The sequence below is a fragment of the Balaenoptera acutorostrata genome, chromosome 13, assembly GCF_949987535.1.
Source record: "Balaenoptera acutorostrata chromosome 13, mBalAcu1.1, whole genome shotgun sequence".
Taxonomy (NCBI): Eukaryota; Metazoa; Chordata; class Mammalia; order Artiodactyla; family Balaenopteridae; genus Balaenoptera; species Balaenoptera acutorostrata.
Window position 1 is genome coordinate 68,347,185 of NC_080076.1, and position 15,832 is coordinate 68,363,016.

Below are 15,832 nucleotides of genomic sequence, written 5' to 3' on the forward strand. Positions count from 1 at the left end.
TGGACCCAGGGAGAGGCCTCACCCTCTCAGTCCTGACCTGCCGCTCGGGAACCCTGTGGCCCACCAGCCCGAGGCCTGTGGCGCCCGCCACGGACTGCCCGGCACACGGCTGGGGTGCCAACGCCACACCTGGATTTTGCACGGGGACCATCTGGGGGCTCAGTGCACGGGAAGACGAGCAGCCCCCAGGCCCCCACACGCCCCTTCCATATCCATCGAGAGGTGCCTGATGGAAGGCCGGCTGTGCTCCTTTTCAAGCCCCAGGGAATTCACACGGACAGCCCTCCCGGCCACGGGGTGCCTGCCCACCGGCTCTGGGCCTGCGACCAGCCCAGAACACAGAAGGCACAGAAGTGGGTGCAGGGAGCTGAGCCGGGTCTGCAGGAGGGCAGACATCACAGCCTGGTCCACAACCGACTGGCCTAGGGCGGGTGAGAACGCGCGGGCAGGCTGAGGGGAGGACAGAGCGTGGCACGGCCTGCCCGCCTGAGCCACGGGGAGAAGGTCGGGGCGCCGCCCGCGCCCTCGCTCCGCTGCCTGGCATCCTTTGTGGGGGCGAAGGGCCGGAGGCAGGGCTCCTGAGGAGCTCAAAGGCCAGGGAAGGACACACGGGACGGTTCAGACCCACCCTACCGCTCCAGTGGTGCAGCACCCTCTCTGAATTCCCACTGCCACCAAAACACATCCCTAAGGCCTTTGGGAAGAATCGCTAGGACCCAGGAAGGCGGCCCCTTGCTGTGGTCCAGACTTCAGCAGCTGCCGATGACCAGAGGGAGCCGGCCAGCCAGCCGTGAGCAGGAGGACAGGACACGGGGACAGGGACAGCCACAGCCGGGCTTCCCGCAGCTGTGCCCACCGCCAGAACCAGCTCCAGCCAGTCACAGCCCCCGAGATGCCAAACAGTGACGGGCGAGAGGCTGGCAGGAAACTGACACCCCCTCACTGGAGAGCCTGCCCGGCCGGGGTGCAGGGCACCATCCCCGTCTGAACTCACCCCACAGCTCAGCCGTCTCCCAGTGACCCAGACACGTCACCACGGCCCCAGGGCTGATCCCCGACCAAGGTCAGAACTCCCCCCAGTGTGACGGCATCCATGCCACTCCTGTGGTGGAAGGGACGGCAGGCAGAGACCAGGAGTAGAGTCTTTTATTAATGGCTGCGTTTTCAAAGAACCGTTTTGTTACCAGGAAAGCTCCCCAGGAAGGGATTGCATTAGTGCAACAAGGGGGAGCCTTGATGCCAGGCTCTCCAGACACTTCCAGGTGGAGACTTTTGGCATAGGCCGGCCGCCGGGGACTCTGGGGCTGGGAGGACACGCGTCCCCTCCCCCACCCCGATGGGGCGCTAAGGCACCCGGCCCGCCTGGGGGGGCAAAACCCCGTGCCGTCAGCAGGCCGGCGGCTTGCAGCCCTCAACCTGCAGCCCTTTGCTCAGGAGGAAGGCGTCCTGCGTGGGGTCACAACCCAGGAAGAGCTTCACCATGCCCTTGGCATCCTCGGAGCCCCCTGGCCTCAGAATGCAGCTTCTGTAGTCCATGGCAACCTGAGGAGAGTGGGCGGGGCTGCAGGAGGGTGGAGCTCCGCCTTCACTGAGGGTGTGGGTGTGGCCACCTCTGCTGTGACTCAACAAAGTGCAGGGGAGCAGGGGGTCCAGGGCAGGGCCCTCAGAGCCTGGCAGGCCCAGGCGGGCGGCACAAGCATCTAGGCCCAGGCCAAGGACCTCCGTGTTGGTCTGCACGGCAGGCCGGCCTCTCACCTTGCCACTCAGGACGCCCTCCTGCTTGAAACGTGTGTGGACCGTGTCCGCGGAGCACACCTCGCTGCACAGGTAGCCATAGGACTGGGCGTCGTAGCTTCCTGCCAGGCGGCCGAAGGTCGCAGGCAGGTGGGTCCCTGGGACACACGCGGAGAGGCTCCTGCCCGGCCCCCTGGCCGCTCCGTGCCCCTTCCCCAGAGCCCAGAGCTTGGGGCCTCAAAGCAGCCCTGTCTGAGTCCCCTGCCACTAGAGGGAGTATTGGCCCAACACTTCTAGAAAACGGGGACCTTGCGGGCAACTCAGTGGAGGGACACAAATCAATCTTTGCTGACTTTCTGCTGAAGCTCACGAGGGTTCACCCCTAAGCCTCTTACAAGGACAGCTGCCCAAGGCTCCGAGGGATGAGTCAGGGCTCGCCCTCCAGCACGGGGAGAGCGCGGGTTAAAGCGCTCACGAGGGAGTGAACTGCGTCTCCGCACCGACACGCACGGGCAAACCTCATCGACGCGTTCCGTCCGGGGTATGAAGCCCTCTCCTGCCTCTTCCAGGCTCTCCAGAAAGCACGTGCAGATATGCCCACCCCACCCTCAGACTCCGCGAGCCACAGCTGGAGGGACCAGCCTAGGAGCCCAGGCAGGAAGAGGCCAGAGGTCAGCGGGCCTCGGCCAGAGCCCATCAGTCGGTCCCCCTTCACACACCACCAGAGGATCCTCTTGACCTGGGCAGTAGCCGCCAACCAACCGCTAAGGTGGGCCCGGTGCGCGCTTGGCTACCTGGCGTGGCTGGGACCCCGAGGATCTCTTGGCAGAGGCGGGCATTGTCCTGGGCCGGGTCCGAGGGCGTCTGCGTGTGCAGGGCCTGGTCCACCTTGGCCAGGACGATCTGGTGCAGGTTGAAGAGGCCTGGAGGGCGGGAGGAAGGAGACGGGGGGCTGGCACTGTGTCCAGGCCACGCTTTCCAGCCGGGTGGTCCGGGAGCCCCTTTCCTTTCCCTCGGCCCGGCCGCACTGGGGTTGGCCAGCCGGGACTTGATGAGCTTGTCCAGCAGCTCCTGGGGGACGGCGCTGCCCGTGCCCCGCCGAGACTGGCAGCAGCGCCAGGGCTTCACAGGGCGTGGCGCTCCCGGCTCCACAGTCTTCCCTCTGGTTCTCATCACCGACTGTCACCAGAGTCGCAGGCAACGTGCCTTTCTTTTCGTTTGTCTTTTTTCCGGCCCTCAGCCACGCAAAGGTGTGAAGCCCTGACACTCGCTGCCACGTGGATGCACCCTGAGAACACGATGCTCAGCGAGAGAAGTCAGACACAGAAGGACACACAGGGTGTGACCCCACTGAGGGGAAACGTCCGGAACAGGTAGATCCACAGAGTCAGGGTGGGTTCCTGGTTGTCAGGGGCAGGGGAGGGGAAGGAATGATAACTAAGGGCGTGAGGGACATTTTTGGGGTGAAGGAAATGTTCCAGAACAGGGCAGTAGTGACGTCTGCACAGCTCAGTGACGTGTCCCCACGCGCTCCGGTGCAGCCTGTGAGAGCATCGCTCTCAGGGCGAAGGGCTGACCGCAGGAAGACTGAACGAGCACTGGGTCCTGGGCCCAGGTGCTCAGCTGGGGACTCCCCCCATTGGGAAGTCACTGGGACTTGCTGAACCTCCACCGAGACTGGCAGCAGCCCCAGGGCCTCACAGGGTGCGGCGCTCCCGGCCCCAGAGCCTACCCTCTGGTTCTCATCACCGCCTGTCACCAGACTTGCATGCAACGTTCCTTTCTTCTATTTTGTCTTTTTTAAAGGCAACTCTTGAATACATGTATTTCACTTGCAGGGAACCAGTCCTGACTCCTTGATCTGGGACTTCCAGCCTCCAGAGTCTTGAGGACATCCACTTCCGTTGTTTACACGCCCAGTGCGTGGGGTTTGATGATGGCAACTGACACCGAGGGCGTCGCCACGTGCGGGGTGACATCAGCGGAAGAATCCCGTGGCGAGGGCCTGCCTGAGGACCAGGGGAGAGCCCGGGCCCTCCCCGCCCCCTGACTGCAGCCCCTTGCCCGCACCCTTGTGGGAGCGGAGCTGGTGCATCGCTTGCCAGAACTCATGGAAGTAGGTCTCCAGCTCATCATGCTGCAACAGGGAGGGCGGGTTGGGCGTAGGCTTGGTGAAGTTGGCCACCATGGCCGCGATGGCGATCTGGCGCCTCCCATCCTGCTGCAGGCAGCCCCGCTGCAGGCCAAAGCAGGCCATGTGCCCGGACTTCCCTTCCCTGGGGAGGGACGCGGGTGAGGCCCCGCTTCCACAGAGGAGCCCTGGCCCACGGCCGACAGGTTCCCCCACGCATGCACCAAGGGTAGAGGTCCAGGTAGAACTTGCTGATGGATGACCTTGCCCGAGGCCACGTCCCAGACCGTGTAGAGCCTCACATCTTCATGTTCGTGACACATGTTGGCGCCTTCCTCCAGGTCGAAGGTCAGCCCCAGCAGCTCCTGGGAGATGCCCAGCCGCCCGCGCATGACCACCTGCATGGGGAAGGACTCATTGAGCAGGTACTGGTCCACGTGGTAGCGCGTCTCCTCCCCCTGGTTCATGTAGTAGCGCAGGTCCTAGACGTTGATGGGACCATCAAAGTGCAGGCCCCGCCTCTGGCACTCAGCCTTCTTTAGCTCCAGGATCACGGCCGCTCCTGCTCCCCGAGGGGCTTCAGCTTCTGGGCCAGCTCATCTGCGGGCGGAGGGGAGAGGCTCGGCTATGTCCCTGTGGCAGCCCCCCAGCCACCCCCCACCCCACGCCCCTCGAGGCAGAATGAAGGGTTGGGGAAGGTGACCCCCAAGGGCTGACACAGTGGGGTCTCAGGCAGCACAACGTCCAGGCAAGGTCCGCCTGACCCCTGTCCCCACTGGGACTCGGGGAGGCGGGGTTACCTAGGGAAGTGGCCACCACCTGGCTGGTCTTGGCCATGTTCATCTCCAGCACGGAGTCGGCACGCGTGCTGAACCCCAGCAGGCGGGACTTCTGAGCCTGCAGCCTTACCAGCTCCCCGAGGATCGCGCAGCTCTCCTGGAACCCAGAGACGGCCAGCGCTGGGGACCGTGGGCCATGCCCTCCCCACAGGCCCGGGGCCAGGTCTCTGTGCGCGGGCAGGGCTCTCAGGCCACTGGCGGGCACAGCCAATCCCCCTCCCTCCTCCTCCTGGCCCGGATTTCTAGACACTTTGGTGCTGTCCTAACACGTGGTCTTCATGAACACAGGTCCTTTTGGAACCAGAAACGGCATGAACCGTGATGAGCTCTAAGGCCAAGGGCAGGAAGAAATGCGACCAGGCTCTCCAGGAGCCACCCAGGGGCCTCCCGGGGCTCAACAATACAAACTCGGCTGCTGTGCAGACAGCAGCTCATCCCCACGGCGTCCGAACAGCCAGCCCCTGGACAGCGAGAGGCCTGTTGCTGCAGGTGGCCAGTGGCTGGCTGGTGAGGCCGGCCCCAGGCGTACGCCACCTTCTCTGGGGCCACCTTTCCGGGTCTGCGGTGGGGTTCTCCTGGGAGCCCCCAGTCACCACAGGACCAATGTGGCCTGTCTGCAGCCCAAGAAGGTGGGGACACAGGACTGTCCCCCGTGCCCCCCGCATCACCCGCGAGGCCGAGCAAGCACCAGTGGTGTCTGCGGGGAAGATGAAGGGCTCATGCACAGCCCCCATCTACTGAAGATGCTAAACGGGAGAAGCACAGGCTGCAGCCACACGCGGTATGGACCAAATGCAAGTGTCCTTGCAGGAACCGATGTCTGAATGTCAAGGCCCAGACCCCACGCAAGGCACAGAGAGGGGATGGGGGGAACATCTGCGAATCTGAGCTCATCGGGCATCACCCCAGAGGGAGAGGGAGAGAGCCAGAAGGAGATACGGAGGGAGAGGGAGAGAGAGGGAGGTACAGACGTCTCTCCCTTCCCTGGGGGTTCTCAAGTGCAGCCAAGGCTGAAAACCACTGCATTTCGGGAGATGGGTCCTCGTGGAAAAGTTAAATAGTAGCTCATGGCATTATCGACACATATTAAAAAGGCCCCAAATCTTGGGGAGTCAGGGAGGGGAGCTGGCGGCTGCCTCATAAACGAGGAGAGATTGGGCGTCAGAGGAGGTGCCTGTGCAGCCCGCCGCCAGCACCGCCCAGGGCCCGGCAGACTTCATCTCCCAGCTGTGGTCCTGGGCTGGAAGGCAGCGGGGAGGTCAGGCCGTCCAAGCATCAACGTTGACTTCAGGGCTGATCTAAAAGGCGCCTGGTGTTTGTTGAAGCAGAAAAAAGAGAAAGCAGTGGGCAGAGGATGGGAGGGGGAGGAAGCCCCCATCAGCCCTTCTCCCTGTCTCCCTCTCTGTCTCCCTCCCTCCCTCCCTCTACCTCCCTGCCTCTCACTCTCCCTCCATCTCTCCCTCTGCCTCTCTCCCTGTCCCTCTTGCCCTGTCCTGTCCCTCTCTCCCTCCCTCCATCCCTGTCTCTCTTTCCCTGTCCCTCTCTCCGTCCCCCCTCCCTCTCCCCGTTTCCCTCTCCCTCTCTGCCTCCCTCTTTCCCTGTCCCTGTTTCCCTGCTCTGCTCTCCCTCTCCCTCTTTCCCTTTCCCTCTCTCCCTGTCCCCCTTTCCCTGTCCCTGTTTCCCTGTTCCGCTCTTGCTCTACCTCTTTCCCTCTCCCTCTCTCCCTCCCTCTCTCCCTCTCCCTCCACCTCCTTCCCTCTCCAGAGAGGGAAGGAGGTGGAGGGAGAGGGACAGAGAGCAGGAGAGGGAGGGGGGAGAGGGAGAGAGAGGGGGGAGAGGGAGAGAGGGATAGAGGGAGGGAGGGAAAGACAAAGACGTCTCTCCCTCCCTCCCTCCCTCTATCCCTCTCTCCCTCCCTCTCTCCCTCTCCCTCTCCCTCACTCCCTCTCCTCCCTCTCCCTCTCCCTCTGTCTCTCCATCTCCCTCACTCCCTCCCAGAGATGGAGAGACGGAGGAAGAGGCAGAGACGAGAGAGGGAGGGAGAGGGAAAGAGGTAGAGGCACAGCGGAACAGGGAAACAAGGGCAGGGAAACAGGCACAGGGAGAGACGGAGGGAGAGAGGGGGAGGGAGAGAGGGGGAGGGAGAGAGGGAGAGGAAAGAGGGAGAGGAAAGAGGCAGAGGAAAGAGGCAGAGGAAAGAGGCAGAGGGAGAGAGGGAGAGGGAAGAGGGAGAGGAAGAGGGAAGAGGGAGAGAGGGAGAGGAAAGAGAGAGAGGGAGGGAGAGGGAGAGAGGGAGGGAGAGAGGAAGAGACAGATGGAGAGAGAGAGAGGGAGAGGGAAAGAGGTAGAGGGAGAGCGGAACAGGGAAAGAGGGACAGGGAGAGAGGGAGGCAGAGAGGGAGGAGAGGAAGTAGGGAGAAAAGAGAGAAAGAACACACCGTCTACATTTCTGTCAAATGGCACCGGGGATCCTTACACAACCAGGAGAAAATAACACAGGGAGGCTCTTTCTCAGCTGGAACTGGAACTGCAGACGGGGCCAAACACCACCAGTCTGGCCACACGTGTCCAGCCGCCGCTCCAGCCCCGTCAGCTGTGAGTCCGGTCACCAGGGCTCTGAGTGTCTGCTCCAGGGAGCTGGGGTTCACCCTCTCACCTGGGAGGCCGGGCCGAGACAGCAGGGCCCCGGGCTGGACACATAGGGGGAAACGCATCCCCACAGGACAGCTTGTGCGAGCAGATTCAGCTGCCAGATTCTAGAGGCCCGGGACCACCCTGTGGCCCGTGAAACCCAGGAGCCGCGAGGGTGTTGCATCGTGATTCCTGTCCGTTGGACTGTAAAGTTTATGTAGGGAATCTTGGAAACAGTGGTAACAAGGCTGAATTGGAACGAGCTTTAGGCTATTATGGACCACTCTGAAGTGTGTGGGGTTGCTAAAAACCCTCCTGGCTTCGCTCTTGTTAAATGTGAAGATCCCCGAGATGCAGCCGATGCTGTCCGAGAACTAGATGGGAGAACGCTATGTGGTTGCGGAGTAAGAGTGGACCTGTCGAATGGGGAAAAGAGAAGTCGAAATCGTGACCGCCTCCTTCTTGGGGTTGTCGCCCTCGAGATGATTATCGGAGGAGGAGTCCTCCACCTCCCACACATCTCAAAGATGGAGAGCCTTCTCCGTCAGCCAGAGCAGGTCCCTTTCTAGATACAGGAGAAGAGAGAGATCACTGTCCCAGGAGAGAAATCACAAGCCGTCCCGATCTTTCTCTAGGTCTCCTAGCCAATCTAGGTCAAATGAAAGGAAATAGAAGACCACTTTGCAAGAGGAGTGGTGTACAGGCAATAACTTCATTTGGCAGGAGTATGTACAGAAAATTCAAGTTTTGTTTGAGACTTCCGAAGCTTGGTGCACTTTTTAAATGTTTTAGTTGTTCACATTTGTTTGCCTCTTGGGACAGTGACACATAAAGGTGTCATTCTCTATGGTTTGAAATGGGTCCTATGAGGCATGTAATATGAAGAATTGTTACCTTACAATGTTCCCTTAAGCAAAATTGAATTTGCTTTGCATTTTTGGTCTTGCCTAGACTGATAATAAAACTCTAACTCCTGGGCTTCCCTGGTGGCGCAGTGGTTGAGAATCTGCCTGCCAATGCAGGGGACGCGGGTTCGAGCCCTGGTCTGGGAAGATCCCACATGCCACGGAGCAACTGGGCCCGTGAGCCACAACTACTGAGCCTGCGCGTCTGGAGCCTGTGCTCTGCAACAAGAGAGGCCGCGATAGTGAAAGGCCCGCGCACCGCGATGAAGAGTGGCCCCCGCTCGACGCGACTAGAGAAAGCCCTCACATAGAAACGAAGACCCCACACAGCTAAAAATAATAAATAAATAAATTTATTAAAAAAAAAAAAAAAAAACTCTAACTCCTGCCCACCTAAAGTGTGATGTTTACTGTTATGGAAACAACACTGGCAAACATTGAAAAGACTTTCTGTAGCTGGGATATGGTCTGCAGCTGTAGTTAAGCAAGCAGTCTTTAAAAGGTGCTGTGAACACAAGCCAGCAGGTAAAAATGAAAGCCGCACCCTTACCCTAGATTAGAGGTTTAAAAATTCCACTAGTCTTCACACCGGCCAAGAGGTTGTCCAGGGAGTTTAGAATCTAAGAAGTTTCAAGGAAGTTGGTTTACCTTTGAGTTAGGTCATAAGTCCCCTCTGTGATTGCTGTACATGAATACATAGCTCTTTGTAATATTTTTTGGAAATTTGAGATTATCAAGATACCAATGTCCTGCCAGATTAAGAGTATATTGTAGAGCTGAACTTTGAGTTACTGTGCAATTTTTTTTTTCATGCTGTCATTTGTAATATGTTTTGTGAGAATCCTTGGGATTAAAGTTTTGGTTGCAAAAGAAAAACAGAAAAGAAAAGAATCCGCCTGCCAATGCAGGGGACACAGGTTCAAGCACTGGTCCGGGAAAATCCCAGGTGCCACAGATCAGCTAAGCCCGTGGGCCACAACTACTGAGCCTGCGCTCTAGATCCTGGGAGCCAGAACTACTGAGCCCCCGTGCCACAACTACAGAAGCCCACACGCAACGAAGACCCAACGCAGCAAAAAAAAAAAAAAAAAAAAGCCGATACTGGCCAGGTGATCAAGGGTAAAATCGTTTGTCATAAGTCCCGTTGATGGTGTGTATCCTTGATGTGACCTGAGGAGAATGGCATTTTTATCTCTGTCTGGGTCTTCCGCCCCAAACCCCATAACTCCAGACCAACCATAAGAAAACATCAGAAAACAAACAGACAAACAAATTGAGGGACAAAATACCTGACCAGTCCTCCTCAAAACTTTCAAGGTATCAAAACCCAGGGACGTCTGAGAAATGTCACAGCCCAGAGGAGACTGGGACAGAAAAAGGATGTTAGGGGAAAACAAGGGAAATTCTAATGAAGTGTGGACTTTAGTTAATAACAATGTATCCATCTTGGTTCCTTAGTTGGATAAACATGTCGTACTAAGGTACTAACGTGTTGGAAATAGGGGTACTGGGTCAGGGTCCACGGCACACTGCACACTCTGTACAGATCTTTGCAACTTTTTTGTAACTCTAAGCTATTCTAAAATTAAGCGAGTACTGAACAGAGACAAGAATGTTATTTCCCTGATTTGAACATGCCTGAGTTTCTTTTCAGGGTCACATTTTTGCTATCTGGATGTGTCTTGGAATCAGTAGCAAAGGAGAGTTGCCAGCCCCTGGGAAGATGTGGGTGGTTTGCAGGTGGCTTGCTCTGGAGCTGAAGACCACGGTGGGAAGTCTGCAGCCTCGGGCTGCACTTAGAACCATGGGAGGGGATGGGCCAGCTCAGTTAGGGATGGAACCTATAAATAAAACTTTTTTCTTTTCCATTATGGCTTATCACAGGATACTGAATATAGTTCCCTGTGCTAGACAGTAGGACGTTGTAGTTTATCCATCCTATATTTAATAGTTTGCATCTGCTAACCCCAAACTCCCAATCCAACCCTCCCTCACTGTTTCTCCCCCTTGGCAACCACAAGTCTGTTCTCTATGTCTGTGAGTCTGTTTTTGTTTCGTAGACGAGTTCATTTGTGTCGTATTTTAGATTTCACGTATAAGTGAGATCATATGATACTTGTCTTTCTCTTCTGGCTTACTTCACTTAGTATGATAATCTCTAGGTCCATCCACGTTGCTGCAAATAGCATTATTTCATTCTTTTTATGGCTGGATAATATTCCATGGTATATATGTACCACATCTTCTTTATCCATTCATCCATCAGTGGACATTTAGGTAGCTTCCATGTCTTGGCTATTGTAAATAGTGCTGCAATGAACATTGGGGTGCATGTATCTTTTCTTTCTTTCTTTCTTCTTTCTTCCTTTTTTCCTTTCTTTCTTTCTCTCTCTTTCTCTCTCTCTTTCTCTCTTTCTTTTTTCTTTCTTCTTTTATTTTCACACGGCATGTGAGATCTTAGTTCCCTGACCAGAGATGGAACCCATGCCCCCTGCACTGGAAGCACGGAGTCTTAACCACTGGACCACCAGGGAAATCCCAGGGGTGTATGTATAGTTTTTTTTTTTTTTTTTAAGGATTTTCTTATTTATTTATTTATTTATTTATTTATTTTTGGCTGTGTTGGGTCTTCGGTTCGTGCGAGGGCTTTCTCCAGTTGCGGCAAGCGGGGGCCACTCTTCATCGCGGTGCGGGGACCGCTCTTCATCGCGGTGCGCGGGCCTTTCTCTATCGCGGCCCCTCCCGTCGCGGGGCACAGGCTCCAGACGCGCAGGCTCAGCAATTGTGGCTCACGGGCCCAGCCGCTCCGCGGCATGTGGGATCCTCCCAGACCAGGGCTCGAACCCGTGTCCCCTGCATCAGCAGGCAGACTCTCAACCACTGCGCCACCAGGGAAGCCCCATATGTATAGTTTTGAATTAGAGTTTTCTCCGGATCTATGCCCAGGAGTGGAATTGCGGGACCCTATGGCAGCTGTATCTGTTCCTGCACGTCTCACATCAACCACCTGCACTCCAATCCTGGCTCTCAACGTCATCTTCGGAGAACCCAACCTGCGACAGGGACCTTGACAAGAAGAAATGGCTCAGGGAAAAGCTACCTGCACAGGGAGGAGATAGAGGCCATCGCCCCTGGGGTGCGGCGGGGAGAGTGGGCACAGAGATTTGTCATTTCACCCCCGATACTCATCTCAGCCCTCCTGGCTGCCCCACTCTAGGTCACCTCGGGATACAGAGGTGACCCGGTTAGAGTCCCTGCCTGTGCAGGAAGCTGGGGGCACCAGCGGGTCTGAATCATATTAGTGCACGGCCTCCCCCGCGGCACTGGGGTTATTCGGGGTGGGTCATCCTCTGCTGAGGGCCCCTCCTGGGCACTGTGTGGGGTTTAGCAGCATCCCTGGCCGCACCCATTTGATTCCAGGGGCCCCTACCCCCGAGTTGTGACAACCACAGATTTTCCCCACACATCACGGAAGAACTGGGTGAGGCGGGGGCAGGATGGCTCTGGGCGAGGACAGCTGTGTTGAAGCAACCAGCCTGGCCCAGGGCAAGGTCTGCCCCAATCCCGTCAGCGCCTGCATTTAGAACTGCCCCTTTCCTCTCCCACCTCCCCTGCCCTGCAGTGGTCTCTGAGACATCATCCCCATGTAATAAATCACACCTTCTCAGTTTACTGTTCGCTGCCCTCGCTAGAACGTGAGCTCTTTGAGGACAGGGATGCTGTTATGTCTCCAGCACCTAGAAGAGTGTCTGCTGTGTAGTAGATGCTTCATAAATACTTGCTGAATAAAGGAGTTGAATAAAGGGATGAGTGGATGAATGAATGAAGGTTACAATGGAAGGAGCGGGGAGATTCCCTTTCTGGCTCTCGGGGGTTGGGAGATCAAGTGAAAGATCCGTCCTAAATAGGCTGACCAGCTTTCTGGGGTTCCCCGGGACTGAGGGTTTCCCCAGAGTTCCAGCGCTCAAACCTGAGCGGTCCTGGGCAAACTGGGGGCCGGTGTTGGTCACCCTATCTAAACACAGTAACAATTCCAGCTGCAATAGCAATGGCCAATGACCTCTACGGTCTTATTGACCATGCACAGTTCTTTGCCTGGCGGGGAAGGGTGGGCCGGGATTGGAATTCTGGTGATCCAGGGCGGGTGAGGGCACACCCCGGGCTTGTGGAGGGGAGTCCAGGAAGGTTCTGGAGGAAGTGACAGTGACACAGGAGGGAGGGAGGAGTCTAAGGAAGAACGTCCCACATGACAACGTGTGCCAATGGCCCTGGGCCCAAGGTCACACCTGACCAGGGCTTGCTTTTTTTTTTTTCTAATTTACTTTTTCCCACATGGATATGCAATTGTCCTAATACCATTTATTGAAAACTCCTTAATTTCCCCACTTTCTGTCATATCAAGTTCTCATATATCTGTTTCTGGACCTTTATTCTATACCATAGAGCTATACGTCCCATCCTTGCACCACTAGGGCTGTTTCATCACTATAACTTTATTTTTTATTCATTTATTGTTTTTGGCCGTGCCGTGAGGCATGTGGGATCTTATTTCCCTGACCAGGGATCGAACCCGCGCCCCCTGCAGTGGAAGCTCGGAGTCTTAATCACTGGACCTCCAGGGAAGTCCCCAGGGCTTGCTTTGACATCCATCGAATGGTGGCAGGTGGGCACGGGGAGCAGCTGTCTGTGAGCCATCCTGTGTAGAAATGCAGGGTGGGGGGGAGGACAGATGGAGCTGGAGGGGAAGAAGCGGAGGAGGGAGGGAGGGAGGGCGGGCAAGAGACAGACAGAGAGTTTCCGGAGACAATAGCTCTGGCCGTGTCCTAGGGCATGAAAGCTGAAAATAGCTCCTAGTGCCGGGAGCCTTGGAGCCGGAGCCTGGGAGCCAGGGTGACTGGCTCTCTTCCCTGGTGTGTGTGTGTTGCGGGTGGGGGGGGGCGCTCTGGGCTTCTCAGGCTGGGAATGGGGTGCACAGAGCAGGGACGGAGCAGGGACCCTTCTCTCTGGGACCTCGTGGGCCATCCTCAGCTCACAAAGCTGAGCCACTCCTGGCCCTACGAGTGGGGGGGCTTATCCTCCCTGTCCCCTGGATCATACCCCCTCACACACAACTTCCCCGTGTGTGTTCCCAGCAACCAAGAGAATCTGTTTTTAAAAGATTTGGGGGAGGGGAGTAACCATACAAACAAGAGCAGAATGGATACTTTTTCAGAATGTGACTGGCTCTGTGTAAGCCCACCCCCAGGGTAACCACAGTCCTGACCTCTAACACCCTTGACGAGTCAGCCTTGGTCTGGGCTTGCGGACCCACGGAAGCTTCCTTCAGATCCCGTCTCTCCCTGGGCGTCTTTGTGAGAAGCACCCGGGGAAGTGGGACTGCTAGGCTGTACTGCTGCTAGAACTCTACCTGGCTCCACCAGGCTCCAGTCCCCCGCCCTGTGCACCTCTCTGACCCTGAGGCACCTCAACTGGTAGGAGCCGCATCACCTTCCCTCCTGGGACTTGTGACACTTAAGGGAGACACCGAAAGGACAAGCCTTTGGCTCCCTGGCTGGCAAAGAGCAGGTACTCAATTGTCATAAGTGCCCGTATCAGTGAGGGTTCTCCAGACAAACAGAATCCATAGGGGGTGTGTGTGTATATACACACACACGTACATATGTACACGCATACAAAAATATATAGCTGTGTACATATGCGGTATGCATACACACATATACACATATAGTATAGACAATACACACATACATATATACACACATATAAAATGCATAGTTTGTATGTATACAGTATGTACACATACGTATAACATATGCAATATACACACCTAGGTACATATATATCATACACATATACACACAAAGATATTTAGGTGTGTATATAGACAGTATACATACATACACATATAATATATGCAATACATACACGTACATACATATAGACACACATATACACCTACATATAAAAGCATATAGCATAAAAATATATATGTACTGTATATATAAATTCATCGTATATATACATACATATATCAGATATACAAGATATATACACATACATATATACAATGTATGCACACACATACACACCTATATGTAAATATGCGCATGTACATACACATATAAATACACACGCAAGTGTGTATAAATAGTATATACATATATACATATAATACTTAGAAACATATACACATACAGGTATACAACATATATACACACCTATATATAAATATACACTGTATACATACATACAGTGTACATATACTGTATATATACACACCCATATATCAATATATGGGTGTGTGTATATATACAGCATGTTCACATTTATAATATGTATACTATATATACACACAAATACATAGGCTTGTATGTATACTGTATATAGTACTTACACATATACTACAAACGCACGCACATATAAACATATGTTTATACATATATATAATATGTATACACACATATACAAATTAATAGGCTTGTATATATTCAGTATTTTTACATATATAGTTTTGTTTTAAGGAGTTGACTCATGTGACCGTGAGGCAGGCAAGTCAGGGCAGGACTCTGGGCTGGAGACACAGGGAAGAGCTGATGTCCCAAGGCCATTGGAGGAACAGTTCCCTCTTTCTACGGAACCTCATTTTTCTCTCCAGTCCTTCAACTGATGGACCAGGCCCACCCACGCCGTGGCATTGACAATCTCCTTTACGCAAGGTGGACCAATTTCAGTATTCATCTCTTCTGAAAAATACCTTCCTGGCCACATCTGGAATAATGTTTGTGGTTGCCGGGGCCCCACGCAGTGCGCACATGAGATTAACCATCCCCGTGGCGATGATGACACTTTATTTTCTCCCTTGACCATTGTCACTACTATTCCAATTAAGATGGCAGCGCCATGAGGGCAGGGCATTTCCTTTTTTGCCAGTACTGAGCGTCCAGGGTCTGGTGCCTAGCATAGGCTAAATACACGGCATTTTTGTGAACATAAGCCGGGATTCTGGCTGTTATATTTAATGAGGAATTATAGTCTTATTATTTGGGGGAAGGGGGGGGGTGTCACGGTACGTCAGGGGCGGGAGTCGAACCCGCCACCCCAGGCCCCGAGGGGTCTCCCCGGGTCCCCACTTCGGGCCGGTGGGGGTGGGCGGGGGCAGCCGAAGACGTGCGTGCGTGCGTACGTGCGTGCGTGGGAGTCCACGGGGCGGGCGGTGCTCGCGCCGCGAGTGAGTGGTTCAGCCGGGCCCCCGGCTCCTTGTGCTCGCCTCACGCTGGCCCGAGTTGGCGGCAGCGCTGGAGGCCCCGGGCCTGTGACCACCAAGAGGGAGCCGGGGGCCGGACGGGAGCGCGGCGGCGGCGGCGGCTGAGGCCCAGGCCAGGCCCCCTCCCCTCAGCCGCCCGCCCGCCTGCCCCGCCCCCGCCGGCGGCGCCCCGCCCCTCCCCCAACCGCCAGACTAGCCTGGTGCGGGGGCCGCGCGCGAAGACATGGGGGAGAAGTTGGAGCTGAGGCTGGAGTCGCCCGTGGGAGCCGAGCCCGCCGTCTACCCGTGGCCGCTGCCGGTCTACGTGAGTGCCGCCCGTCCCCTCTTC

The 15,832-nt window shown here is 55.8% G+C and overlaps 1 protein-coding gene and 1 pseudogene across 8 annotated transcripts in view; one reads left to right on the forward strand and one right to left on the reverse strand.

The window, feature by feature from the left end:
- Positions 1 to 1,386: 1,386 nt before the first annotated feature.
- LOC103006539 (thimet oligopeptidase-like) lies at positions 1,387 to 7,418 on the reverse strand (annotated as a pseudogene).
- An 8,025-nt stretch (positions 7,419 to 15,443) lies between these two features.
- LOC103015958 (beta-adrenergic receptor kinase 2-like) overlaps positions 15,444 to 15,832 on the forward strand; it is a 30,602-nt gene continuing 30,213 nt past the window's right edge. For all 8 annotated transcript variants that reach the window (XR_009005063.1, XR_009005067.1, XR_009005069.1 and 5 more), the window contains exon 1: positions 15,444 to 15,808. Coding sequence is in view for 1 of the 8 variants with exons in the window: in XM_057526790.1 (XP_057382773.1) it covers positions 15,728 to 15,808 (81 nt within the window). In the remaining 7 variants the exon portion in view is untranslated. The remainder of the gene's footprint in view (positions 15,809 to 15,832) is intronic.